The 25,993-nt window shown below is 54.7% G+C and overlaps 1 protein-coding gene across 2 annotated transcripts; it reads right to left on the bottom strand.

Moving 5' to 3' along the window:
• Window positions 1-1,496: 1,496 nt before the first annotated feature.
• On the bottom strand, window positions 1,497-25,619 carry Tesmin (testis expressed metallothionein like protein). 2 transcript variants are annotated; one of them, XM_076844850.2, is made up of 10 exons: window positions 24,732-24,804; window positions 24,075-24,209; window positions 21,712-21,870; window positions 20,556-20,676; window positions 19,696-19,772; window positions 17,491-17,582; window positions 6,956-7,058; window positions 5,076-5,213; window positions 3,477-3,652; window positions 1,497-2,584 (listed from the first exon to the last, which is right to left on the bottom strand). In XM_076844850.2, the coding sequence occupies exons 2-10, from the start codon at window positions 24,159-24,161 to the stop codon at window positions 2,380-2,382; spliced, it is 1,158 nt and encodes a 385-aa protein (XP_076700965.1). In that variant the 5' UTR covers window positions 24,162-24,209; window positions 24,732-24,804; the 3' UTR covers window positions 1,497-2,379. The 2 variants fall into 2 exon arrangements, with proteins under 2 accessions (XP_076700965.1, XP_076700964.2); XM_076844849.2 differs by lacking the exon at window positions 24,075-24,209 and having other exon boundaries at window positions 24,732-25,619.
• Window positions 25,620-25,993: the final 374 nt, after the last annotated feature.

Here is a 25,993-nt window from a genome sequence, read left to right on the forward strand (position 1 = left end):
ATGGCCTTGGGCAGCCACATGTGAGGGTAGACCCTACCTGGACCTGCGTGGAGGGCCGCGCAGCGTGCTGCTGTGGGCTCAGGAGCGCGCCTGTGGACTCCAGACCTGCCCTCGCCCTCCCCTGGCCCGTCCAGTCCCAGCTGCTCCCCACCCCCCTTGCTCTGTGCTCCAGGACCTCATCTACCCTTCGACCTCCAGGCTCCTGCACTTCAACCAGGTGTCCACTCCCAACACCCAGGCCTGGACGCTGGACGTGGGGCCTCCTTTCTTCTCCTTCACATTTAATTCTCTCCAACTTGAGCAGCTACTGGGGACACCTGCACTGCTGCCCCTGCTGGTCCAGGACAGCCTGGGCTGGCCCTCTCACACCAAGCTCAGCCTGGGCTATCTGGTGTCTTGCCACGCCCATGCAGGGGCCTGTCACCACGGAGCTGCCCCCAGCCTCCTGGCTCAGCCCTCAGGCCAGGACCCACTGCAGCTGCTACCCCGCCCCACCTGCTGGAGGCCAGTGCCCACGGCCCTCCTGATGCCTGGCCAACTCCTTGAGGACCCCCAGGACTCTGAGCCAGAGTCCCCTTGTAAGGGCACCCTTCCTGCTCCAGGTTCCCAGTAGGTCCCTAGCCACCTAATGGAAGGCTTGTCACCCACCTCTGTTGGCTGGTTGTTGCCTCACCACATTGGCTCCCTGGGGAGTCAGCCACTGGGCCAACAGTGCCCAGCCCGGGTTCCTGCAGAGCCCTGCTCCTGCCAGCCACAGGCCTCTGGCAGATGGTGGGTGGTGGACTGGTAGTGCCCACTGTCCAGAGGCCTCCTTCTCCCCTTCCAGACCCTTCCTTCCTTTTAGGAATCAGAAGGAGGGAGCCAAGGGGAGCGGGGCCAGGGTTAGTGGGGGTGTGGTGGCAAAGAGATGGGTGAGGTGACAGTTCTCAAAGGAGCCACAGAAGGTGACTTCTTTACTTCCCGGGGAAAACACCGAGAGCCAGCTGCATCCCTGTGGGACAGTCCCCTGTGCTGAACTCTGTTTCTGCACCTCAGACCCAACCAACGCACACTGAAAATAAAGAATTTAAAAATGCAAATAAAAACTACACTCTACCAACAACTGTTGACAAAGCTGCATCTTGTGCTAGGAGTGACCTAGAGAGGACCGAGGTGCAGGTTATGTGTAATCACCTCGCTGCTTTAGACTAGGGCCGTGGGGCGGGGAGGCTCCTGGCGCCTGCGTCTGCCTTCACCCAGGAGGCCAAGGGGGCTTAAAGGAGGCGGCCTGGGTCAGAACCAGGCTCTGCTCGTGGCTCACTGATGTGCCGCGCTGGCCCCGCCACCAGTCTCCTCCACTGCCATTGCATGGCGCCAACCCGAGTGTCCTAGCATTCAAAGTGACCAAGGCGGCTAAAGAACGCAGAAAAGGAAAGAACCCGACTTCACTATGTCTCAGGGAGGCTATTTTTTAGATGCATGTATTTCCAATTACTAAGTTAAATATGACAATTGAAGACTTTGGAAATTTTTATTAATTTTTACGTTTATAATAGAACCAAAAGAGTCAATAACCAATCTTACGTGCTGGCTTCTGCAAACTAATTACTCTAGCCGAGCTTTACATTTAATAATAACAATAATTCTGGAGAAGTTAATTGGATAATAGAGCTTTTCCTCAATTTGAGTAGAAATGTATGAGAAACTAAATACAATTTGAAGTCCTGTGACTCAGCCCTCCTGCTGCTAGCCTGGCCTGTGGGCCCCACCTGCCTGTCCTGGTGGCTTTGGAAGGCTGGTGACCCTGTGAGTCTTGGGGGACCTCCACACTGCAGATGTGCTCTGAGGTGCTCAGTGGCTCCTCAGAAACTGTATGTCACACCATAACAGCTCTCTGGAGAATTTACTTCTAAATCATTTGAAAAACAAAACACACAAACCAAAACCAAAACCACCCTGGTTTTTCCTGCAGGGCAGCCCACTCCCTGGAGAGAAGACTCCTGTGCCATGCCTTCCTCAAACAAGGCGCCCTGCTGAGCCCCTCGGGCAACTCTCCAGGCCTGGTGCAGACCAGAGCTCCATGAGGTTTTATTTTATTTATTTTTTGGCATCAGGGATGCTCTACCACTAAGCTACATTCCCATCCCTTTTTATTTTTTATTTTATTCTGAGACAGGGTCTCTCCAAGTTGCTGAGGCTGGCTTGAACCTGTGGTCCTCCTGCCTCAGCCTCCCAAGCTACTAGGATGACAGGCGTGAGCCACCGCGCCTAGCTAAGAGCTCGGCCTTGTTTGGCTCGTGTGGCCGCAGGCTGGCCTCTTGCTCCTCCAACCACCTTTCTGAACCAGAGCTTCCTCAGAATGCCGAGGTACGTGTTTGCATGCACTCAGGGCTTGCTATACTACATGGTACTTGACTCGATTTTTAACCCCTTGGACTTAAACTCGATGCGGAGAATCTGCGACAAACATCTTCCGAATTCCTCCAGGATCATCTGCTCCGCCAGGCACTCGGAGCAGTGCTCCTTCTCCGCCTCCTCGCCCTGAGCCAGCAGGCAGGCGCAGGTGGCCTCCACCACCTCCCAGGAGATGCAGGAGGAGAGCCGCCTGCAGGAGGAGGGCAGGGGCTGTCTGAGCGCCTTCCTGCTCTGCAGAATGTGGCTCGCCATGCCAGCCTGAAGTCCCTGCTACAATCCATGCTGCCTCTGGCCAACGCACAGGGCGAATTGGGAGGAGCAACACCGGCAGGCCAATCTGCCTCACTCTCACACCCGCTCCTGACAGAGTCCATATTTTTTCAGAATTTGGTCCACCCACCCAACCCAGAGGCTCCTGAGCTGCGCTGTGGGACACGAGGGCTTGGCAGGGCTTGGGGACATGGGACTCTCAGAACAGGGACCCCAGGCAGCCGATCAGTGTAAGGAAGGTGGCTCCACCAATGCCTGGCAGGGTGCCTGCCCTCCTCCCCATAGGCCATCGGGAGCTACAGGATGCATGTGGCCCCGAGGACATGCCACGCCATGCCCACTGTGGCCTCACCCTCCACACCCTGTGAGACTTGGAGTCACTTCCCACTGAGCTGCACCGCCCACCTCTGAAAGCCTCCAGGATCATGCTGGGCTTTGGAAGCAGCAAGCAGAGACCGTCCAGCTGCTCGCAGCCCCTGTTGCCTCCGGAGGGGGCTGCTGGGTCAGAGCAGCTCTGCACCTCGCCTCTGCTGTCCCCACCTCTGCTGTCCAGGCGCATGGCCAGGGGAGGCGCTGGCCCTGCTGGTGGCCCTGGCCAGGCCTTTGCCTTGTGCAGAACAGGGCACCTCCAATGAGGCCAAGCAGGACAAGCAGTTTTGGCAGCAGGGCTTCCAAGGAAACCTAGTGGGCCTCGAGGGTAGGCGCCTCCCTTCCTCCCGCCCCAGGCCCGCCCTGCGGACGCTCGCTCACCTCCCCAGCTTTCCGTTGTCCTCCCAACTAACCTCACCACCCTGTGGGTTCGGGGTACCTACCTGTCTTTTCTGAACCTCGGTAGTCCTGAAAATCTAGTTGGTGACAAATGATGGCTGCCTTCAAGATCCGCCACCTCCACGTAGCTTGGCATGTTCGTCAGCGTCTTTCGCTCTGGGCTCTCCTCGTAGTTTTTGCAACCGACGCATTTGCAAATAGAAGAGCACATGATCTTGGCCTGGAACATAAAATGCTTCTGTTTGGACTTTAATAATATTCTTTACTTATATTCGATCATGTACAATCCACAATTTTCATACCAAAAACCCAACAGATGTCAAGAGGAGTGAGCGCTGTGGTGCTGTGCCTGGGAATACCGAGGTGCAGCCACCGTGGGGGCTCACCCTCCTTTCTGCACTGCAGCCCGGCAGGGCTCATCTGACTTTTCCAGGGCCTTCACTAAGTTACCCAGACTGGCCTCACACTTGCAATCCTCCTGCCTCAGCCTCCTGAGACTACACATTGGGACTACAGGTGTGACCCTGAGCCCAGCTCTCCATCTGACTCTTGCTTTGCACAAAGCCTGGTCTGGCTGGTCTGTGACACCCCAGCTCCACAGCCTCCCCTTCACATGGAAGGCATGAGGCAGGCCCTGCTCCTGTGCAGAGGTGAGTCAGTGGGTGAGAAAGCCACCGGGGCAGGTCTGAGGTCAGGGGAGACCCGACCTGCTTGCTGCTGGGTGCACCCCGAGTCTGGTCCTTCCTGGTGCTGTGAGCTCAGGAGGGTGTCTTCCAGGTCCACCTCCCTGCCCATGCAGCCTTAGGCCGAGCTGGCCCCATGGCTTTTAGCCTCCTCTGCTGCAGCCCTGACCTCCCTCTGCTCCCTGCTGCTCAGAGCTGCAGCAGGGCACCTGTGCCGCCTCCCCCACCTCTGGGCATGGTGTCAGGATGTTCTGGTGTCGAGGCTGCACTAGACACTTTGCCTGCACGACCTGTGGGCCACTCTCTGGCATGGCCTCAGCCTATGGAGAGTGGGCTGGGTCAACGGAGGGAAGGTGGTGGGCAGTGAGGGCACTTGGCTGCAAGGAGTCCCCGGATGGCGCCACTCCATGTCTGCAGCGTCTCCGACAGGTTCTCAGAATCCTAGCTGGGGGCTGCTAGGTTGCCCTCTTGGATCTTTCAGCGTTTCCCAGAATCAGGAGGGTTCTTCTTGAGCTTGGGTCTGGGCCTCACTCTGTCAGCTGGCTGTCCAGTTCTGGTCTCTGAGGGAACTAAGAGCCAGGGAGAGCCAGCCCAGACGGCGGCCTGACCAATGGAAGCCGGGGATCACCTAGGCCCCACGGGAGCACTCTGGCCCCCGCTGTGCTCAGGGGAGGAGGCACAGCTCCCTGGGACCCATCAAGTGCCAGGCCCTGGGTGCTCCAGCCCCTGGGTCTCCAGCCCCTGGGTGCTCCAGCACGTGGGTGCTCCAGCCCCCGGGTGCTCCAGCCCCTGGGTGCTCCAGCCCCTGGGTGCTCCAGCACGTGGAGCAGCTGGCGCAGAGGACAAAGCCCAAGGTGGGCGAGGGGCGGACACGGCCCAGGGGCACCCAGGTGAATGCCCAGCGAGGCCCCCGAGGGCCCAGGAAGGAAAGGCCAGGAGCTCTCTTGGCCGGCCACGCACCTCATAGCACTCGCAGTAATTCTTCAGGCAGCCCGACCGCTTGCAGTTGCAGCCCTTGGTGTGCCGTGGCTTGGCGTCCCCCAGCTTTCCTTTCCCGATTTTTGGTTGGAACGCTTCAGGATTTCTGTCCAGACAAGCCTACGACAGAAACGACAGAAACGGAGACGCCATCAGGAAAGCCTCCGCCAGGCGCCCACACTGACCCCGCTGCTGCAGCAGCCCGGCTGGGGTCTGGCTGGGCGCCTCTCCCTCTGTGGGGGCTTCCCAGGCGCCCGCTGCCCTCACAGTCACGCCCGCAGACAGCAGAGAGGCCAGGAAGCCACGTCCCTGCTCCTCTCCACAGGGACATGTCCGCTCCTCCCCACAGGGACCAGGGTCCGAGAGCTCTGGTTTCTCTGGAACCTCTCGGCACCAGGAGGGAGATGCTGACGCCGCTGTTTTCTTGCAGATGAAGCAGAGGAGACACGGGGCAGGTAAATAACACGCAGCAGGTGTGGAGGCCAGGCCAAGTCCCGGCCACTCCAGAGCCCAGGTCTCAACCGGGGGCTCTTTGTATTTTCAAAGGAGCGTGATTGTTGCTCTCCGCAAACACTCAGACACCACAGAAGTCCCAGCGGAGGTCCTTGTGCCCTCCCTCCTGGGTGCGTAGGACACAAGGCACCAGCACCTAGTGTGGCAGCGGCGGGCCACCGCACAGCACCGCCCTGGAGCGTGCGACTTCATACAGACATCTTGGTCACGACCAGAGTGCACAGCAGCGCACATCCCTGCAGGTGCAGTGTCGCAGGCCTGCGCACCCCTGTGCACCCACCCAGCCAGGTCGCAGGCTGCCCTGTTCCCGTTGCTGCACCCTGGCAGAGGACAAAGCTCTATGGCTGGACGGCTCTGTCTGCTCGCGCTGGGCTTCACCAGGGCTTCATCCTCTCATAGCCAGCTTCTCTGTGCAGCCCCCAGCTGGACGCATCGCTGCTGCCCTCAGCTGCCCTGGCCTTTCCACCGGTGTGTGGATTCCACTGCAGAGTCTACCCCGAGGGTCAGGGTGCTTCCAGGCTGGGATTTGTGAGTACGGCTGCCCTGAGATGCTCGTGCAAGTCTTGGGTGGACATTTACACACATGTCCCTGAAGGAAACGGCTAGGCCAGGCCATACAGATGGTCAGCTCCACCAGATACTGCCCAGCAATTTCCCAATTCCTATCACCAATCCACATTCCTATCAGCAATGCCTGAGAAATCCAAGGTTCAAAGTAAATTTTTTACATTTTAATTGTAGATGGTGACCTTTATCTCTAAATTACACGTGGCTACCCTGAGGCTGACAAGTGTCTTTGTTACCTTCTGTCCAACAGACCTGGCTGATCGGAATCAGGAAGGTATTTCTAGGTGGTTTATTCATAGCTCAAAGAGGGGAGTTAAGTTATTTGAGGAGTACCATTTTGTTCCACTGGCTCATGGTGGTCTCCAGGCCCAGTGGCCGGACCTCAATTTCCCCAGGAAGTGCTCCTAGAGCTGGTGTCCTTCCTGTCCCCCTGATTACCTGTGTCTGTAAATGGGGATAAACACAGGCCCCCGTCTGCAGCAGGGGGTTTGGGCCCCAGGAGGTCACATGTGCCTTCAGAGGGCATTCAACTTACAAAGGGCCAGGGCCCAGGGTGCTCCTCAGCCCTCTCCCTGGAGGACCCGCCACTCCCCTGCACCTGCACTGTTTCTACGCAAGCTTGCCTGCCCCACAGCATGAGCCAGTGTCAGAGCCCCAAACCAGGACCAGGGCACAGGTACCCGCCTGCAGAGGAGACCCACACTGGGTTTCCCAATCCTGAGATTAGGAATCTCTGCAGATCATTTTGGGAATGTCTCAAACACGTTTTTAAGATGCCTTACCTTAATGGCTTTAAAGCGTTCAATTTCATGTCGCAAATTGTTGCAACAGTTGTTACAATTGCAATTATTACAAAAGTCCCCGCTGGCGAAGCAGTCACAGTACCTGTGAAGAAAACCGCAGTGTGAGTCGGTGCACCAGTGCACCGTGGTGAGAAGCAGCGCACACGTGCAGGCTGTGGCCAGGCTCTGACCTAGGGGATGCCAACGCCTTTTTACAGAAACTAGATTGGCTGGGGTGATGCTCTGCCATGTCTAACACAGGAGAAAGAAACGCGTTAAAGCCATTAGTATCACAGCGTAGGATTTTGCAAGGCAAGAGGGCTCCGGGAAGGTGCCTGTTGTCAATCATTTCTGGCCCCGAGTTCCCTCTGCCGCTTTCCCAGGAGCACAGGGAGTTGGGGAGGAGAAACACCAAATAACACAGAGCCGTCTGGCCACCAGTCCTCCAGGCCCATCTGCTGGCTGCAGGTGGGGGTGAGAGTCCACAGGAGGAGCTGGGCTCCGTCCCCTTCATTCCACATCCATAACCAGGAACTGCAGATGGGAAGCACAGCGGGAGGAGGGGCGGGCGGCGGCCTGTGGTGGCACATCTTCAGGTTCTGTGCTGGGGCTGGAGAGTGGATCCAACCGGCATGGAGACCAGGACCCTGCAGCCCTGCCCACAGCTGACCCTCGAGAGGTGTGGGCCAGCTCGTCAGCCACTCCCTGGCTTCAGCGTGACCAGCGAAGGGGGGCAGGACTCCTTCAGAAGCACTTCAGCTCGGGTTTCCCTTCAGCTCTGCCCCCAGCTCCTCAGCTGCCTGATCTGGGCCATTCTCTGTGGGCCTCGAGCTGTGGAATGGAGACCAAGGAGCCTTGCCTCAGGGCTGCGGCAGATCAGCATGGACTGTGCAGGCGCCCAGCAGCGGGCGGACCAGCTGTCACAGCATCTCTGCGGCGGGATTCCTAGGCACTGTGCTTTTATGTTTATTATTTTCATATTGTTAAACTATTTTTTAATGCACGTGAACCCAGCAGGAGAGTTAAGGAGAACCCTCGGGGCCAAGAAGACAAGGACTGTGACTCTAGTGAGCTCTGGAGTGGCTTGGGCTGTCCTGGGGCACCTGCAGTCTCAGGTGACCCAGAGTTCGGCTGGCCACAGCCTGGGCATGCAGGAGAGAGAAGACAAAGGCTGGGATATAAAAGTCCAACTTAGGCCAGAGGCTCCCATGGAAACAGGGTCCTGGGATGGTGGCCTCCGGGGGGGGGGGGTGACTTAGAAACAAACTTGCTGCACAAAAGGCCCATGGGAAGGTTCCCTCCTGGGGACAGGGGACACAGAGCCTCTGTGGGGCCAAGAGCACAGGCAGGTGTTTCAGGAAGACAGAGAGAAGGGAGGGAGGGAGGTGGAAATCAGAGGCTGAGACTCCACAAGTCAGAGGAAAGAGCTGAGCACCTGCCTCAGGAGCCCTGGAGGGGCGGGGGAGGGGGGGCTCCTGGGGCGGGGCGGGGGAGGTGACTGGGCTCAGTGGAGTGTGGGCTGAACTCTGCCTCGGAGACCCTCAGCCCCCAGAGCCCTCCTGTCCCCACCCCCTCGCTCTCTGGGGTAAAGCCAGGAGGGGGGTGCTGTGGGGCACAGGAGGAAGAAACTGACATTGGGCCGCTTCCTTTTCCCTCTCCGCCTCAGGCCTCTAGCCCTGGAGGACTCTGCCCAGCCCCAGGGGAAACGCCCAGGCAGGCTGACATGAGGCTCCCAAGAAGTCACCCAAGCAACACTGTGAGCCTCGCCAGGCCCCAGGGCTCTCACCACGAGCAGAGGGACCCAGACATCACATACTGTGAGGACAGACAGGCCACGGAAGCAGAGACAAGGAGACTTGGAGGGAGGGGCATCTGTGGCCTTGAGGCCTTGAATTCATTAAACAAGCAAATGATCTTAAGAGGAATGGTATGTTTTTAAAATCTAGAAAATAAAGAGCAGTCATGGAGACGCACAGCTCGAGGGAGGGAAGGTGAGGAAACCAGGACGGAAGAAGAAGAAAACAGCAGTGAGGGAAAGGAGGCGGGGACAGGCCAGAACCCAGGCTCATCAGACAGGATTCCAGAAACCCAGAGCGGGGCGCGGGAGGGGGAGCTAGCCGGTAGGAGTGGAGAGGAAGGGAGCCTGCCAGGCCTAGGCTCCGCAGAACAGACAGACGTAGACGGGCAGTGCCGAGAGGTTCCCTGCATGCACCCAGAACAGAGAGGTCTGTGCAGCTCCAGAAAGAGTGAGGCTGGCGGCCTCGCAGGAGGCTCAGACAGAGGAGGCAGGCCCGGCAGGGTGGCCAGGCCCCCAGGAGGCTGGGGAAAGGCCCCAACTGACCACCTGCTCCCAGCCCAGCCATCTTCTAAGCATGGAGACAGACTGGGACGGTGTCAGACCCGGAGGCCTGAGGAATGGCTCCCCACGCCCAACAAGGCCGGGACCCAGGAGGGAGACACAGGACCCAGGAGCCAGGAAGCCGAACATGGGGACCTCCTGGTGTGGCAGAAGACGTGCGGGGGGTGGGGGGGTGGGGGGGGTGGGGGGGTGGTACTTGTGCCCTGGTCCTGGTTTGGGGCTCTGACATTGGCTCATGCTGTGGGGCAGGCAAGCTTGCGTAGAAACAGTGCACTCTTGGTCCTATGACCTCGAGCACTCCTCTGCTACATGGACTCCCACAGTGGGGCACCAGCCACCTCCTGGCTGGGAACTGAGCACTTGTGTCCAAATCCTCCTGCGGCCTCCCTGCTGGCCTCCCTGCTGGCCTGCTGGACCTGCCCCCAGTCCTGAACAGCCTCCTCACTCGCCCTCTGCATCTCCTTAGGGAGCCTCCCTGGCTGCACTGCCCAGCCACCGTCCCTGAGGTGCTCCTGCTCATAAAGGCCTCCCCAGCTAGACACCGACTGCTGGGCGGCAGGGCCGCAGCTGTCTCGACACCTGTTCCTGAATCACAGGCTCTCCAAAGTGCTTGTGCTGTGACAGTGAGTGAGCAAGCACAGCTGCCTGTCTGCTGGGACCAGGCCCTGCTCTCCCTCTCCTTCCCTCCACTTTGCCATTGGGCAGAAGCTTCAGGCAAAAAAGGGCAAAGAAAAAACAGAAATTGAAAACACAAAATGAAGTGGAGCCAGGCACTGCTGTGGCAGTGCAAAAGGTGCCCTGTGGGGAAGACAGCATGCAGTTCCTCAAGAGGTGACACAGGCACCTCGTGACCCTGCAACCCTCTTGGGCATGCACAGAAGAATAGCAGATGGGGCTCAGATACACGCCACCTACAATCAGGGCAGCAGCACTTGTGGCAGTCAAAGGTAGGAGCAACCCCGTGTCCACCCACAGCAGGTGACAAATGCAGCCTACACATGCAATGGAATATTACTCAGCCTAGAAAATGAATGAGGCTCTGAAACATGCTTCACCATGGGTGACACCTTAGGAACACTAGCTAAATAAGCCAGTCACAGTGGCAAAGACTTCATGGTTCCACTTACATGAACTCCTTCGGACAGGCCAGTGTAGAGATGGAATGCAGAACAGTTCCCAGGGCTGGGAGCAGAGTTTAACAGGCACAGGGCTCCTGCTTGGATGCTAAAAGACCCTGCAGTGGGTGGTGGCAGAGCTCCACAGCACCTCGCCTGTCTTCACAGCCCCAATCACACACTTTAAAGTGTTGGAATGCTGAATTTGATGCAGTGCAAACCTCCCCACAATTTTTAAAAGCCAGGTGCAGACTAGAATGAATGGAATCGCTGCCATTTGAGTGAAAAAGAAAATCAAAAATGTAAATATCACGACTCCAGGAAATGAAGATGGCACAGGTGAGCCGGCACATATTAACCCCCAGACAAGGAATGCCCATGGATCCCAGAAGTGTTAAACACGGGGACCACTAGACCTGCCTTTTGTTCACATTTGGGTGTCTGTTCAGTTTATGGTGCTGGGAGTCGAACCCAGGACCTTGAGCATTTTAGGCCATCTTAGCACTCAACTATATTCCAAACCCATATTTGCTTTCTTAAAAATCCAGCGGTAGCCAGGTGGGGTGGTGCACGCCTGTAATCCCAGCGGCTCAGGAGGCTGAGGTAGGATCACAGCAACTTAGCAAAGCTGTAAGCAACCTAGTGAGACCCTGTCTCAAAATTTAAAAAAAGGGCTGGGATGTGACTCGTGGTGGTTAAGTGCCCCTGGGTTCAATCCCTGGTATGAAAAAAAAAAAAAAAATCCATCCGTATTTACCTTGCAGAAGGCACACCTAAGCAAAAGGACTACCACACAGCAAGTGTGGAAACGAAAGGATACATACAGTGCGCCTTGCTGACACCAGCCACAGAAGGCGCGGGTGCAGCCCTCCACAGCAGAAGGTGCTGAGGCCGGTGGCTTGGGACATGGAGTCAATGACAGCCGTGGAAGGACTGCAATCACGACGTCCATGTCCTCTGCTGCAGAGGTCCGACACACTCCCCAAGTGGGATCACAAGGAGAAATAGGCAGATTCACTCTGAGAGGTCACTGAATACTTTTATAAGAAATAGATAAATCACACAAAATTGCATAAACATTTCTTGGGACTCTGCTAAATAAATAGATAAAAATTTTTAAAACCTCCCCCGATCAATGGCAAGGATCTGTATCCCAGAGCATTGGCTGTGGGAGGGAGGGCTCATTTATTTAAATCTGAACTTATAATATGCTCGGCCTGAAAAAAAAATTTAGCCCCAAATTTTAAGCCGTCCAAGTTGGAAGAGCACCGAGCTCCAGGCAGAAGCACACACATTTTCTCTGAAGGAGTGTATCCTCAGGCCAAGTGTATCCACAGACACCGCATGCAGAGTCTAACCATGAACTGCACATCCTAAGTCCCACAGCACTTGAGGTAGGAAGCCTAAGGGTGAAACTCAAGACAGGAACCAGCACCAGGGGCTTTGAATACCAGAAGAACAAGCCGTAGAGCCTGAATTACTCCATCTTTTAAATGTAAAAGAAGGAACTGAAGCATGAATAAGCAACAGGAGATACAAAAAGCATCACCAGCCTCCACCCTCCATCCCACCAAGTGCTGTGGCAAAGAGCAGTCTGGCTAATAGAGGGACACAGCCCTTGAAGAAGTGGCACCAGGAACTGGCCCCACCTTCCATAGCAGCCAGCTGAGGGCAACAGAAACTAGAGACTAGGAAGGATTCCGCCCAATCCCACCCAGTACCTCAGCAAAAATGGAGCTAGAATGGAGGGATTAGGACAGAGTCTGGACTTGTTTAAAGTGGACATGTGAGCCAATTAAAATTGTCGTGAAGAATAATCTACACCCATGGTATAAAACCAACTCCTACTTTTGGAGTGCTCAGAAAAGAGGAAGAGACCCCCTAACACCAGGGCAGAGGGCTTAATCTCTTACTGAAATTATTGTCCAGAGGTTTACAAGTTAACACGTCACTTCCTATCTCAAGAAATCCTGTTATAAAAGTGGGGTTTACATTTGGTGCCTTAATAAGCTAATTATGAAGAAAATAAATGTTTAAAATATATAAAAATTGAGAAAAGCCCCAATTGCAACCCCCTAGGCTCATGACCTGCCCAGTCCCCAAATCCTGCCAGCAGCTAAGGAGTGTGGCTGCCGCCCTGGACACCCTGGACGCCCAGACCACGGCCTCTTGCCCTGCCGGCCCTCCTCAGCAAGCGGCACCTAGAGCAGCCTGGCCCTGGTGTTTGAGAGGCCCGGGGCGTGCACCCAGTCAACCTAGACACCACCACTACTGTGCACAGAAATCAGTTTCGGAAACGTCTGGATTTCACCCACGCGTGCCCCCACTTCATGTCCCTCAGTGCAGCTCTCAGGGTCCTCAGGAGCCCTGCAAAGGAAACACCAGGGGTCTGTGGTTCGGCTGCAGACACGGGCCAGGACCCGCTGCCCTCCACGGTGGGACCAGGCTGGCAGGCACACCAGACAAACCAAACCCGCAGGGAGAGGGCACCCAGCTCAGGGATCTGCCAGGCACGGCCAGGCCACTTCCTCTTCAGCCTCCTGTCTCCTGCAGCCCCAGTGTGGCTTGACAGTCTGCCCTACCACCCCTGGAGGAGCCTCCTGGGAGTTGGTACCCCTGGGGGAGATTTTTCTGAAAAAGATTTCAATATAGAGTAAACCAATTCATCAGACTTTAGGAAATAGGATGTGGACATGTCACAGTTAATGCTCAACCAAGATGACTGACATGTCCAGCCCCTGCCAGAGGGGCCAGCGCTGTGAACCAAAGTCCAAGAAAGTCCACACCCTCAAAGGGTGGGCAGGGCCATTCTGAGGACAGCACCAAAAGATCCACACCACGCTGCTGCCTGGAGCCCAGGCGGGCGTTGAGGATCAAGTGCAGCACGGCACGCTGGCCACGCTGCTCCCCTGCACTGTGCTCGCTCGCTGCCTTCTAACACCCTTATTTCATATTTAATAAGGAAGGATTTGTGATTACTTACAATTTCAGACACTGGGATTTGGTACAGTTACATGGCTTTTTAGACTTTGAGTCCCATGAACTAAGAGTTACTCTATAAAGATTAAAAAAGAAAATGTTTTCAGAAAATGTTACTCTGTGGAAAGAGAATTAGCTAAGCAGCTGGTGCTCTGAACAAACACTGAGACTCCCAACCAGACATTGCTAGGCATTATCTATTGGTGTCTGATCATGAAATGATACCGTTCGACAGGTATATCTAGGTGGTGACACTGCTCGCTAGCTCGCCAGACCCACTGGCGCTTGCCCAGGGATCCGGTGGGGTCAGGGAGCAGGTGCCTGCTTCTCTCCACACTGGCCAAGGACGCCTCCTAAGCCCTCTCCCTGACCTGAGTGAACCTCTATTCTGCGCGCCCTCCCCCCAGCAGTCTCCCCGTAGCCTGACACCAACAGGACGCATGATGAGGAACCGTGGGTAAGCCTCGGCTGAGCTTCACGCCAGGGCGGGCACCGTGGTATTACCAGCAGCCGCAGGCGCGTTTCTAGTCACAAGATCTCCGGGGACCTCCCTGACCACAGGCAGGGATCAGCCTGGGAATCGCTGATCCCTGGGGGGGACGAGCCCCGCTCTGGTGCACCTCTACTGCTGCTGGGCTGGGGGCAGGCCCTGCTCGCACGGGCACTCCCTGTGGGGACTGGGGATGCCAGACATGCCGAGGTCCAAAAGGCCATGGTGAAAAGGAGGGTCCTCCTGACATGGGTGTGTGCCCTGTGCACTGGGCACCGTGCCTCTTAAGGTCATGTGGAGGGTTTATCCCTGCAGGCACAACACCTCCTGGCCCAAGGCCGCCACAGGAGCTAGAGCAGCACCAGCAGAGCAGGGCCCTGGGCTCTGTGGTCACGACCTGGCAAAGGCCCGTGCCCTGCCTCCTGCACTCTGGGCCCTACCCTCAACCCCCTGGAGAGCTGCCTTTGCCTCCAGCTCTGGCCCAGTGTCCCCCCAGCTCTCATCTAGTCTGTCTCACTACGCACCAGCCAGGTCCCCTCTGGAGCGCCCTCCCACTGTAGACCGTGTCACTGAACGCTGTACTGTTTGGTATTCAGCTAGTGTGACCCCTTGGTGATTCTCATGGTGCTGGAAGTGGCAGGGCTAGCTATTCTGCCCCCTGGCCAGTCCACCTGTGGGGCAGACCTGGGCCTGCTCAGAGCAGGGGCTCTGACACCAGCTTCAGTGTTCCTGCCCTGGGCCCTGCCTGATCTGCCCTGAGCTGGGTGCTGGGGGGGGAGGCGCTGGCACTTCCTGTTCAGAGGAACCAAGCTATTTAGGGTGGAGACATTCCAAAATGAGAAGAGTCCTACAGTGTCAGGAGGAGGCCACCATGTGGTCAGCGTGGTGATGAGTGCTTTATCCCTTCCACTTGCTGAGGAATCCACCAAATAACCGGGACACGAGACACAAGCAACTGCACATTTAGAAAATGCAGGATGGCATCTAATCTGCTGTCATTTCATACTGATCATAAATGACCCCAAATTCAGGCAGGCTGGTTAACACAGATGGAAGGAGTAAACTGGCTCTGTTAAGGAAGGAGTGGACTTGGCATCAGCTTTTAAGGGTGTGATCTTCTTGATTGTTGGTCAAAAGAATGCCTCCCCTAAAGCCACAGGGGACCGGAAGGGACCGGCCAGCTGTCATGAAAACCAGATGGCTCTGACAATATTTGACCACCTTCTTAGTGCCAACCTAAAAATCAGAGAGTCAGAAGGAGATCTGGGCAGCTCTGCCTCAAAACAATTATAAATGGACTACACTGCAAGGAGATCACCCTCCGTTTAAGGAAGAGACCCCAGAGATGCAGGCTCCTGGGTGTTCTTTATGATGATGCTCAGTGTGTCCCCAAACCCACAGCATGAGCACGTGTCAGGACCCACCTTCATAGCCTGACTGGCAATTGGGTCACTAATGCTACATAGAGTGACAGGAGATGGATTTTATTAATATGCTAATAAACCGTTAGTGAGTTAGCAGTCACCTCCCAATTCTAAGGAGAAGCAGGTGGCCCAAGCCAACCTGCTTCCACATCATCTCCAGGTTAGAGCGGCTGGAGCCAGGGGGATGACAGTGTCTTTTCTGAAATCTGCAGACCCAACGTGCCCTGGTCGTCTTGTGGAGGTTGGAAGAGGCATCCAGAGAAGCGTCGAGAGGGAGAGTGAGAGGGTCGCGGCTGGGAACTCACACGGAATGAAGCGCCAGCTGCAGCCCTCCGACTGCCGCAAATGAACCTTGGCAGAGATCCCAGCACACCATGAGCTTGCGCATGCTGAGACAAAGCCATCAGCTGATTCAGGGGAATGACAGCAAGTCAAGTAATTATTTGCAGGAAAACAAACAAACACAAAGCTCATGTTTCTGACACATCCTTTAAACAGGGAAAGCTTCTGTGGCCTGCACGATTACCTCGAAAGGAAGAGAAGTGTGTGACTGGTTGAGAAAACCTAATATGGAGGAGGAGAGGAGGATGAGGATGAGGAGGAAGAGGAGGAGGAGGAGGAGGGGGAGGGGGAGGAGGAGGAGGAGGAGGAGGAGTGGGAGGAGGAGGACGGGGAGGAGGACGGGGAGGGGGAGGAGGGGGAGGAAGAGGAGGGAGAGGAGGAGGGGGAGGAAGAGGAGGAGGAGGGGGGGGAGGAGGAGGAGGGAGAGGAGGAGGGGGAGGAGAAACAGAGAGAGCTGTCCCGCTGTGGGGACATATGGGCTGCCCGGCAGCCAGCCTCACATGGCCCGCAGTTTTGAGTATGCGCAGCTTAGAAGCATCAAATTTCCTGGATGTTCCAGAGGCACCAAAGTGCACAGTGGCGCAACACAGCTCACCGGATGTCTCCAGGTCTCAACAAGCTACAGTGAGCCCCCTGCGGCCTGTGACCTCCAGACCGTCCTGGGCAAGCCAGGTGCAATGCTGGCAGTGGAACCAGGAAGCTGCTTGGGTCATCTTTGCTTCCTCAAAAACCATTAACAGCCGCCGAGACAGGACAGCTGCCATAATACCAAGCACATCCTCACGGGTCCCCAGCACCCAGAGAGGGAAGCGTGGAGACAGGCTCCCCAGTCTCCCCTTCCCTCAGTGAAAGTCCTCGCAGGCTCCGCACAGCAGTGCAACCAGCTCCAGAGGCAGCTGCTTAAGCTGAAGCAGCAGGTCCCTGGGCTGCCGTCCACAGCAGAGGCACACATGTGGACCAAGTCCACTGTCTCCAGAGCCCCTCCAAATGGTCCACTCAACAGCCTGGTGCTCCAGCCCCAAACAACTGGCCTCAGGCTTTCCAAGGCCAGGACTGCTCACTGTCTGAGGGAGGGACTTGTGGGAGCCCAGAAGGCACTAGAGCCAGGTCTGCCTTTCACAGTGTCTGACCCGCTGTCCTCAAGGCCCACATGAACGGCTGCCCTGACTGTAGTGAATAGCTCTTGGAGGCAGGAGCAGACTGACCTCCACATCAATACAGGACCCAGAGAGCAGCCACGGTGGCTCAGAGCACAGGCTTAGCCCACAGTTAGTATGTGAATGTGAACTTGACCACGTGTTTCAACCAGCTTGCTTAGTTTAACTTGGTACAATTACAAACACAGCTTTAAAATGGCGAGATAAGGACCTGGCTAAGTGCAGACCACGTCCACCTGGAGATCCTGAAAGCAGGACCACAGAGCGGCACCCACTTCCCACCAGGTGGCTGGCAGAGCCACTGTCCATGTCAAGAGGCTGCCGCGGCATTACTTGCATTAATGATAGCAAAAAAGAAACAGATCAACATGACCAGAATCTATGTGAAAAATAGACTTGGCCAGAAATGGCCACAAGCTCTGAAATAGCCACACAGGACAGTGGACAGCACAATGGAGAGAGGGCGGTTGCCGATCCGCCTTTCCAGCAACTCCGAAGCACAGGTGTGCAGCAAGCTCGCTAGCAGTGCTGCCCGATGCAGCTGACTTCCAGGGGCCATGAAGGGTGCAGGCAAAGCTAGTCCTATGGCACAGAAGGACGTCCCAGATGCACACGAAGCCTCTTAGACTGACATTAAAGGAAGTACCAACTTATTGCTTTAATCCTTACCCAGCCAAAGCGATTTTGGGTGGTCCTGGAAGAGCTGATCCTGTGGGGAAAGCAGGCCCAGTAACTGCCGAGGGGCGGGCCCCGCTGTCCAGCTGCAAAAAATCAGAGGCAAAAGTTCTTGGAATTAGCAGGTGTGTTCACAGCACCCACCAGCTCCACACCTGCAAGCTTCTCTCACCCTGGGTCTCTGCCCACTCCTTCCCAGCCCCTGCCACGCCTTGTTTCCAGACAAATCCAGTAATAGGCTGAGGCCATCTTGCAGGCCTGCCTGGACGCAGGCCCCGTGCGCACGAAAGCCCCAACCCGGGGATGCAGAGAGAAAGAAGGCAGGGAGGGTAGGGGCCGCAGGGGACAGCATACAGCTATCAGTTGGCTGCCAAGGATATTTCTTTTTTATGAAATATCAGTTTTGAAGTAAAGTCCATTACATGATCCATTAACTGAGAGTATTATTATTTTTATGTTTTAATATATACATAAAAGATTTTGATATTTGACATCTCATTGGCAACCACTAATTTTTGTCTGTTTAAAAAAATATTTAAAGGCCAGGTGCAGTAGCCACACCTGTGACACTAACTCAGGAGGGAGGCTAATGCAGGAGGATGGCAAGTGCAAGGCCAACCTTAGCAACTTTGCAAAGTTCTCAGCAACTTAGCAAAACCCTGTCTCAAAATAAAACTGAAAAGGGCTGGGATGTGGCCCAGTGATCAAGTGCGCCGTGTTCAGTCCCCAGCACCAAAACGCAAAAATTTATAGTCGGTCCTAACAACCTCAGAAGCAGCAGGCAGGCTCTGGGTTGTGTTCTTCCTCCCATCCCTCACCAGGCGAGGGGCGACGGCAAACCACCCCTGACCCCCTGCCCTCTCATCAGAAACTTGAAGAAATGAGTTCTAGATTAAGTTAGGGTTCTAGATGAAAGTAGGTTCTAGATGATTTGAACATCATTGTTTACATCCCCTCCCTGTCCCTCCATCTTCCAAAAATGAGCTTTCTTCAAGAAGTGCAGCAATGGAAACCACACGTCTTATTCACCCCTTTGCCTTTTCTCTTCTGCCCCCTTCAGCTGTGTGACATCGAAGCCTGTCAGAGCCAGAAGATGCAGGGAGACCACCCTCCTACTGGGCTGTGTGCACCCTCCCCAGGGTCTCGATTGGGGGGTCAAATCCCCCTGGGGTGGGACCTGTGGCGTACTTCCCATCTTGCACCACGCTCAAGCAGTGAGAGTCTAAGGAACGGACAACTGGGAGTCTGGCAAGGAAGAGAGGGATTCTAGGACACAGCAAAAGTCCTGCTGAAAAAATTGTCCCTGAGATAAGAGGTCGGGGGGGGGGGCACGGTGGGGACAGTAATCAACATGGTCAGGGAAATACAGGAAGGAGGGGGAGCTGTGGTGACGGGCGTCTGTGGCGCGAGATCTTGGGGTGGAAGAACATGCAGGCTGCCTTCCTGACTGCTGGGAGCTGGGGCTGCAGTGGTGGTGGGGGCTCCCTCAGTGCTCACCAGCCAGGCTGGCACTCCTGTGTCCGGCACTGCCCAGAACCCTCTTTCTCCTGGCCTTGACACATTTGCCTAACTGCCTCAGGTCACGCACCCGCTGCTGGCCATCCCAGCCTTCTCCCTCCTGCCCAGCGTCTCCACTGGGTGTCTGAGATATCCCATTTCCCTGTCATATGGGCTCCTGGGCTCACCCTGAAACACCTGTGGTAAACTTTTCTCGGCCGATGGAAACTCCACACATGCTTCCATTGGTTCAGGCTGAAAATTGGCAAATGGGGTACAGTGCTGGCCTTGAGGTGGCAGGACAGGGGCGCAGGGATTACGGAGATGGCAAGGAGCTGGGTCCACAGCTTCCTCCTCCCTCCAGAGCCTGTCTATAGTAAAGGGATCCAGTGCCTACCAAAGGGTTCACTGTTGCTTTCTTGGGCACTGGGGAGCGAACCCGGGGCGCTTAACCACTAAGCCACATCCCCAGCTCTTTTTATTTTTTGTTCTGAGACAGGGTCTCACAAAGTTGCTGAGGCATTGTTCACACTGTTCCGCCTGATGGGCAAGTGCTGCACCACTGAACCACATTCCTAGCCCTTGCTGTTGATTTTTAACTGTATGATACATTATGGTTCCTGAGTAACTTCAACCACAACAACTGAAATTTCAAGAGACATTAATGCCCAACTGTACTTTTGTATTAAAACAACGACTCACTTGTTGTGCAATGAGATTTAATTTTGCTGGTACTGGCAAAAATCTTCCTACTAAAGTAGTCATTGGCTTTGGGACATCTGTAAGGAAGACAGTTAAAGTTAACAATGCACACAGTTGTTCCTCTTCCGCTTGTGTGCGGGAGGAAGGGCAAAATGTAATATGGCTTGATCATGCATGAAGTTATTGAAACTTAGTTTGATCCTGTTTGTATGTTTTTAATTCTATGAAAATTTTCAGGTCAATCTTTGTTGTGATTGTTTTGTTTTCACCTATTATACCCTTTCGTTTATTTTTCCATCATAAAGTTGCAGGAGCGGAGCCTCAAGGGTGGTCCACTGTGCTAAGGAAATGGTGCTACAGCCCAGGTTCCCAAACTGTGTGCCAAGGTGTCTGGGTGTGGCAACAAGTTGGCCAGGGCACTAGGTGGATGATATGTTTTAAAGAAAGCCCAGTGACATCTGTCCAGCACCATATCAACTATGCTCAATGTGTGTGTCTTCTTCTCTTCAAATGGTTACTAAGTTGCTAGAAATAAATACTTATTAAGCTATTTGGACCAAATTCTTTTTACTGGAACTGAAAGGTATTTCTTTGGCCTAAAGGTGCTAAAAAAGACCTTCCTGACAGTGAGGGTGCAGCAGAGCTCTGTGTCCTGAGCCTGGGTGGAGAAGCCCGCGTCCTCCCTGCCACAGCCCTGCAGGCTGAGCACACTTCCTTTCCTAGGCCTCCGCATCCTTGGTGGTGACTCAGGGGAGGGAGAGCAGCTTGCCAAGCCGCCTGCTCGGCCCCTCCCTGCCCCTTTCACTCTCGTTCCAGCTTATACACGACAGAGGATAGGATTTTCACTCATCACTTTGTACCTGACTGTAGATAATTATTCTGGTCTTGATGCTGGGGAACCAAGTGAAGGGCCTTGAGCTCTCTTGTGCCAGAATGCTCTATGCACAGCATCTGTGCCCCCCCTTTCAACTGACATATCACCTAAAATGAAAAAGAGCGGTCAGATTCCATTCCTCCAGGAATCTAAACCTAAAAGAACTTCAATCAGAAAAGAGCTTTAATCCAGGGTTGAAGTTTTAGGGGAAGATGGGAAGCTACACATCTGTTCTGTTTCTTCCTGTTCAATAGCTGCTCCCTAAAAAGCCCCCCCAGAGACTTCTCTGCGGTGCTTACCAAGTGCCAACAGAGGGCCCGCCCTGTCTCCTCCACTTTCTGACAACAGAGACTTGTTTAAGAGGCCTCACACTGAGCTCCCCTGCCCTGTCCTTAACTGCACATCCCACATGAGTACAGACTGCTCATGGAACCTGTTCCAGCTGGACTTGGCTATCCCCGTCATGTCCTCTGTTCTCTGTGGCCATGCCCAGGTACATCTGTACAATAAACGTAGTTCTATAAGCAGTTATTTCCTGCCACATGCACATATTATTACTTAACAAGTGGTTGGTTTTTTAAAAGCTCCTCTTATTTACCACAAGGACAGTTTTGAATTTTCTAAGAACTAGAGAATCTTAAAAAGCCACATGGATCTTCCTGGGCCTGGTTAGCACTGCCAGATCCCCATTTGGATTCTGACACTGATGAATCCTCAGCGAGCCGGGTCGGCCCATTAATCTCAGGATCGACAGCGCTCACTGAGCACCCACTGTGGTCCAGGCCAGGTGGCACAGACACAGGCACAGCTTCCTGTTACAGGAGAAGGGGCCCAGCCCCACTAGGATGCCAAACCACAGGGCACCCAGCTCAGTGCCTGACCCCTGGCTCTGCGTGGGCTGACAGACTTCTGGTCACTCTCCTCAAGAAACACAGCAAGGTCCCAATCCTTGTTTGCCTGGCTAAGATGGAGTAAAAATGGGGATCCTAGAGGTTAGGAGGTGAAAGGTGAATGCTCCCGTGGACATTGCCCCTTGGCAGATGAGACAACCAAAAGCGCTGGTTCAACAGACAAGTGGAGTCAGAGATAGCGGGCGGCATTTACCAGGAGCCGGCCATCCGCGCCTTTCTTGGCATATTTACCATCGGGCCGGAGTCTTTCTTGCGAGAGCAGCTAGGGGCATCCTCTGTTTCTTGGGATGACAGGAAGGTGCAACAGGACTCCTGAGCAAGAGGACTCTGGAAGGCGGCTTCCTCGGGGTTGTCACTTGCGACACTGCCACCCCCTTCCTTGACCTCGACCTAGAAGAGCAGTGGTCATTTCAGAGAAGACACGGGGCACAGCACAGAAGACCTAGATTGGAGCTCTGCGTTAAGTCACGCGTTAAACGGCCTCCTGACCACAGTGGCTCCTTCCTCCCTGGGGCTTCTAAGACCACTCACCCCCACCCCACGGGCAACGAGAAGGGGAGACGGCATCCGCCAGCCTCACCTGGGGCTGAGGACCCAGAGGAACAAAACCGTCTGTCTGTGCCGTGCATGTGGCGATGGGAAATGAAGTGCTGCTTCTGCTATTTCCAGAGTCCGCTCTAAATGACCAAAGGGCCCCACTGGGTCTGGCGCCTCTCAACAGCCCCTACTCCACTGGAGTTGGGAGCCCTGTGGACCGAGGGTCACCTGAACCGCTGACCCTCCTCGGGTGCCTTTCAGCATGCACCTTAGGCCTATTAAACCATCCAGTCAAACTGTTTTGCTTTTTCCTCACGAAGCCCAAAGTACTTGTGGTGTTTTAGTATTAGTATAATGTATTTATCACTGGTAATGTTTTAAAAGTAATATCTTAAATTTAAAAGTAGCCCCTTCCTGCTGTAGTAGTAAGACAATAATAAGAAACAGTGAGCACTGGAAACCAGCCCCAGCTTTTGATTCTATTCTATTCCCTGTGCCCCGCCTTTTTCTTTTTTGGCTCTGGGGATTGAACCCGGGGTTCGCTATCACTGAGCTGTGTCTCCAGCCTCTTTATTTTCTGAGACAGGGTCTCACTAATTTGCTGAGGCTGGCCTCAAACTTGCGATCTCCTGCCTCAGCCTGTTGAACAGCTGGGATTATAGGCCAGAGACACCAAGCTGGTCAGCAGCTCTGTTTCAAGCCATCCTTGTCAACTCAATGACACATCCGCCAAATTACTAGAAACAGGGAGAAATAAAGTGGCATTACTGAAAAATCAAATGAATTTTTAAAAAGTTTAAATGTCCCAACGGTTAAAAAAAAATTACCCATCACGCTTGTTTCAAAATTGGGAAGATTTTAAGTTTGTGAAGAGAACAAGGTGGGTGGGGAGATAGGGCACATTTTGCATGGCTCTCATCCACCTCTCGCCCTGCCTGCCCAGGCTGCTTATCAGAGCCTAGGTGACCTCCTCAAACACCAGGGGGCAGGGGCAGATCGTAAAGTCCTCCAACAGGTCGTGATTCTAGGGTAATATCACATGAAATCACCAACAGGGAACGGTCTCAAAATGTTGAGTGCTGACTCAAGCTTGGTCTAACCTAGTAAAAGCAGAGGTTCAAACAACAAGCACCACATACTGGCAAATACTTAGCCCAGTAGACTAGCATCTAGGTGTAGATCTTAACACATACAGGAAAGTTTAGCTACATTTCAAGTTATAGCCTTAGTTAGACTCTCAAGTTTTATAGACATACAGAAATATTAAAATTTTCTTCTGCTTGCTGTGTTGGGGAACTTGCCATGCACATCCGACCTCCCACATTTAGATTTACCTCCCCCAAACCAACCAACATTTATGTAGTAAATAGTTAATCTCCTCAGCCCTGTGCAACTAATATCTTAACATACTTCAGCAAAAATTATTCATATTACAGCAAAATTCCACTTTCACAGAATCTAAATGAAGGTCAATATGTGGGAATGAATCTCCAGAAAAAAGAAAATAGTAATTCACTCTGCATATTTACTGGAAAACAATTCCATTCAGTTTAAATGATAAATATATCCCTGTTCTTTTTCATTTTATTAATGAATCAGGAAATTGTCCATAAAAAATAAAAAATGAAAGTTTCTCCTTTGTCAAGCCAACAATCTGTTAAATTTGGATGACATTAGAAGATTGTGTCACCATCGTTAACATCAGCTAATTCTCTGCCCTGCCCTGGCTCCACTTGGAGAGGGAGGGTGCCCATCTGGGAGCAGCAGGCAGAGGTGCTGAGACTCCCCAGCTCTGCTTGGTGGCAAAATGGGTTTCTGACGTTTGGAGCCAACTGCAAACAGTGCTGAGGGAGGCCTTGGCCCTGGGGCTGGGGGCTCCAGGGTTCCTCTGAGGACAAACTGAGCACTGTAGGAGCCCCAGCCTCTGCCCCACATCTTCTGGAGACTGAGGAGCAGTGAGTAGGACAAAAGAGAAAAGCAGAAAGTGAAGCTCCGCTGTGTGGCTTATGACAGGCTCAGTCATCTCAGCAGAAAAGCCCACTCTAGAGCTAACTGACCTGTGTGAACATGTGAGGTATCCAGTATTCCAAGCCGGGTCCTTTCTGGGACCAAGGTGAATTTGTTTCCTTTGAAATCTGACTCATTTAGTTTCAGCAAGAAGAAAGCAGAAAATTACCAGTGGCTCTTCTTTGCTAAAGAGACCCATGCGTTGAGAATCCGCAAGATTTAGACTCTGATCTCTATCACATAAGAACCATTCCTCCTCCTCAGAGGGAACCTGGATTCTAAGCTCAGCAAATGGATACCAACTCTGATTCCCTGGTGTGATTGACAAGTCTGCTGCATTCAAAGAAAAGACCCTAAGGTGAGATTGGGTTGGGGCTCGGTGCTAGAGTGCTGGCCCAGCCCGTGGGATCCCCAGAACCGCAGGATAAAACCCAACGGACACAAGATGCAGACACCTGAGCGCCCTAAGTCAGGCTCCCTCCCCAAAGAAGCCGGCAACAGCAGCGGTCAAGTTAACCCTTCTCTGCTCTTCCCTCTCCGGAGACGTCTGCACCTCCGGGCCGCTTTGACCCAGGGCACAGTCACCTGTCGGGATCAGTGACTCCCGGGGATGCTACGGGCCAGAGGGACTCTTGCTGTGGACCCGCGCCCCCGGGGATGCGTTTGGACTCGGTGACCCGCGGGGCCCGCCCCCTGGCGGCTCTTACTGGAATCACCCGCACTCCGGCGCCCAGCGGCACCAGCGCCGGGCCGCGCGGCGCGGGCAGCAGCGAGGACAGGACGTGCACGCTGTAGGCGGGCGGCGCGGCGTCCTCCGGGGCGCGCAGCTCGGGGAGCCCGGGGAAGTCCCCGAGCAGCGCGGCCTGCACCTCGCCCGGGCAGTCGGCGCCGGGCGGCGGGCTGAGCGCGCGCAGCAGCGGCTCGGCGGGGTCCGCGGCGCCCAGGTAGGCGTCGCCCAGCACGGGCAGCTCGTCCTGCTCGGGCTTCACCCCCACGGCGGGGCTCAGGGCCAGGCCCTCCGGGACGAAGGGCCGCTCCGGGCAGAAAAGGTCGGTCACCATCTCATCGTCCGGGCCGGACATGGCGCCCAGCAGAGGGGCCTCTTCCATGGCGACAGAGGGACGCGGGGTCGGGCATCGCCCCTGGCCCCACTCCGGCCGCGCACCTGGAACGAGCGGCCAGGTAGGGCGCACCGGCCACGCCCTCCGGGGACGCCGCAGCCCGACAAGGACCGGGGCTCGGGTCCGAGGGGCGCCTGGTCGGGCCGTCCGGCTGCGGCGGAGCGACGCGGTGGCCGGTGCGAGCCGAGCGCTGCCTCGCGCCGCGGCCGTTGGCGGTTGGGAAGGGGCGGGGCGGGGGCTGACACCTGGTGGGCGGGACCGGGCAGGGGCGGGACCAGCGCGGTGGGCGGGGCCAGGTGGGGGGCGGGGCCACCGCCCTGCCTTCGAGGGTAGGAGGCTGGAAGAGCGCTCTAGGGATCCTCGGACAAGGGAACGGATGTCTGAGTAGATATAAGTGAAAATCAAGAGGCTCCATTTAGATACTTTCCTGAGTTAAGCACAGGAACCCGGGGACATCCACCCGGCCTGCTCCAAGGTCACTGCCTGCTGCATAATTCTCTCTATGGGCATAGCAAAGAGACAGACAGTGCTGTAGTAGACAGGATTAATGTTTTATTAATGATCATCTACATTCACACCATGCATTTCTAAGATTTACATCCAAGAGCACATTGTATTTACACGCAATGGACAGATCAGGATAACCAATTTAAACCATGGCTGTGTTAAGACTCTAGTTTGTTCCAAATTACATTAAATACATAATACTCTCACCTCCCCCTTTTGACATGTACAATTAAAAACCCACTCTTCCTCCTTTTAAGGAATATAAAATTGCATTGATAACTGCACACCGATTAGCAACAAATACATCTGAAACATATAAAACCTGAGAGATAAGCCCAAGT

Source organism: Callospermophilus lateralis, chromosome 2 (assembly GCF_048772815.1).
Source record: "Callospermophilus lateralis isolate mCalLat2 chromosome 2, mCalLat2.hap1, whole genome shotgun sequence".
NCBI classification, from domain to species: domain Eukaryota; kingdom Metazoa; phylum Chordata; class Mammalia; order Rodentia; family Sciuridae; genus Callospermophilus; species Callospermophilus lateralis.

Coding starts and splice junctions, on each gene's coding strand:
- Tesmin (XM_076844849.2), bottom strand. CDS start 25,133: ATGGAAGAGGCCCCTCTGCTGGGCGCCATGTCCGGCCCGGACGATGAG. Junction 17,583..19,695: donor TAAATCTCATTGCACAACAA/GTGAGTCGTTGT, acceptor GATTTTTTGCAG/CTGGACAGCGGGGCCCGCCC. Junction 3,653..5,075: donor ATTACTGCGAGTGCTATGAG/GTGCGTGGCCGG, acceptor TTTATGTTCCAG/GCCAAGATCATGTGCTCTTC.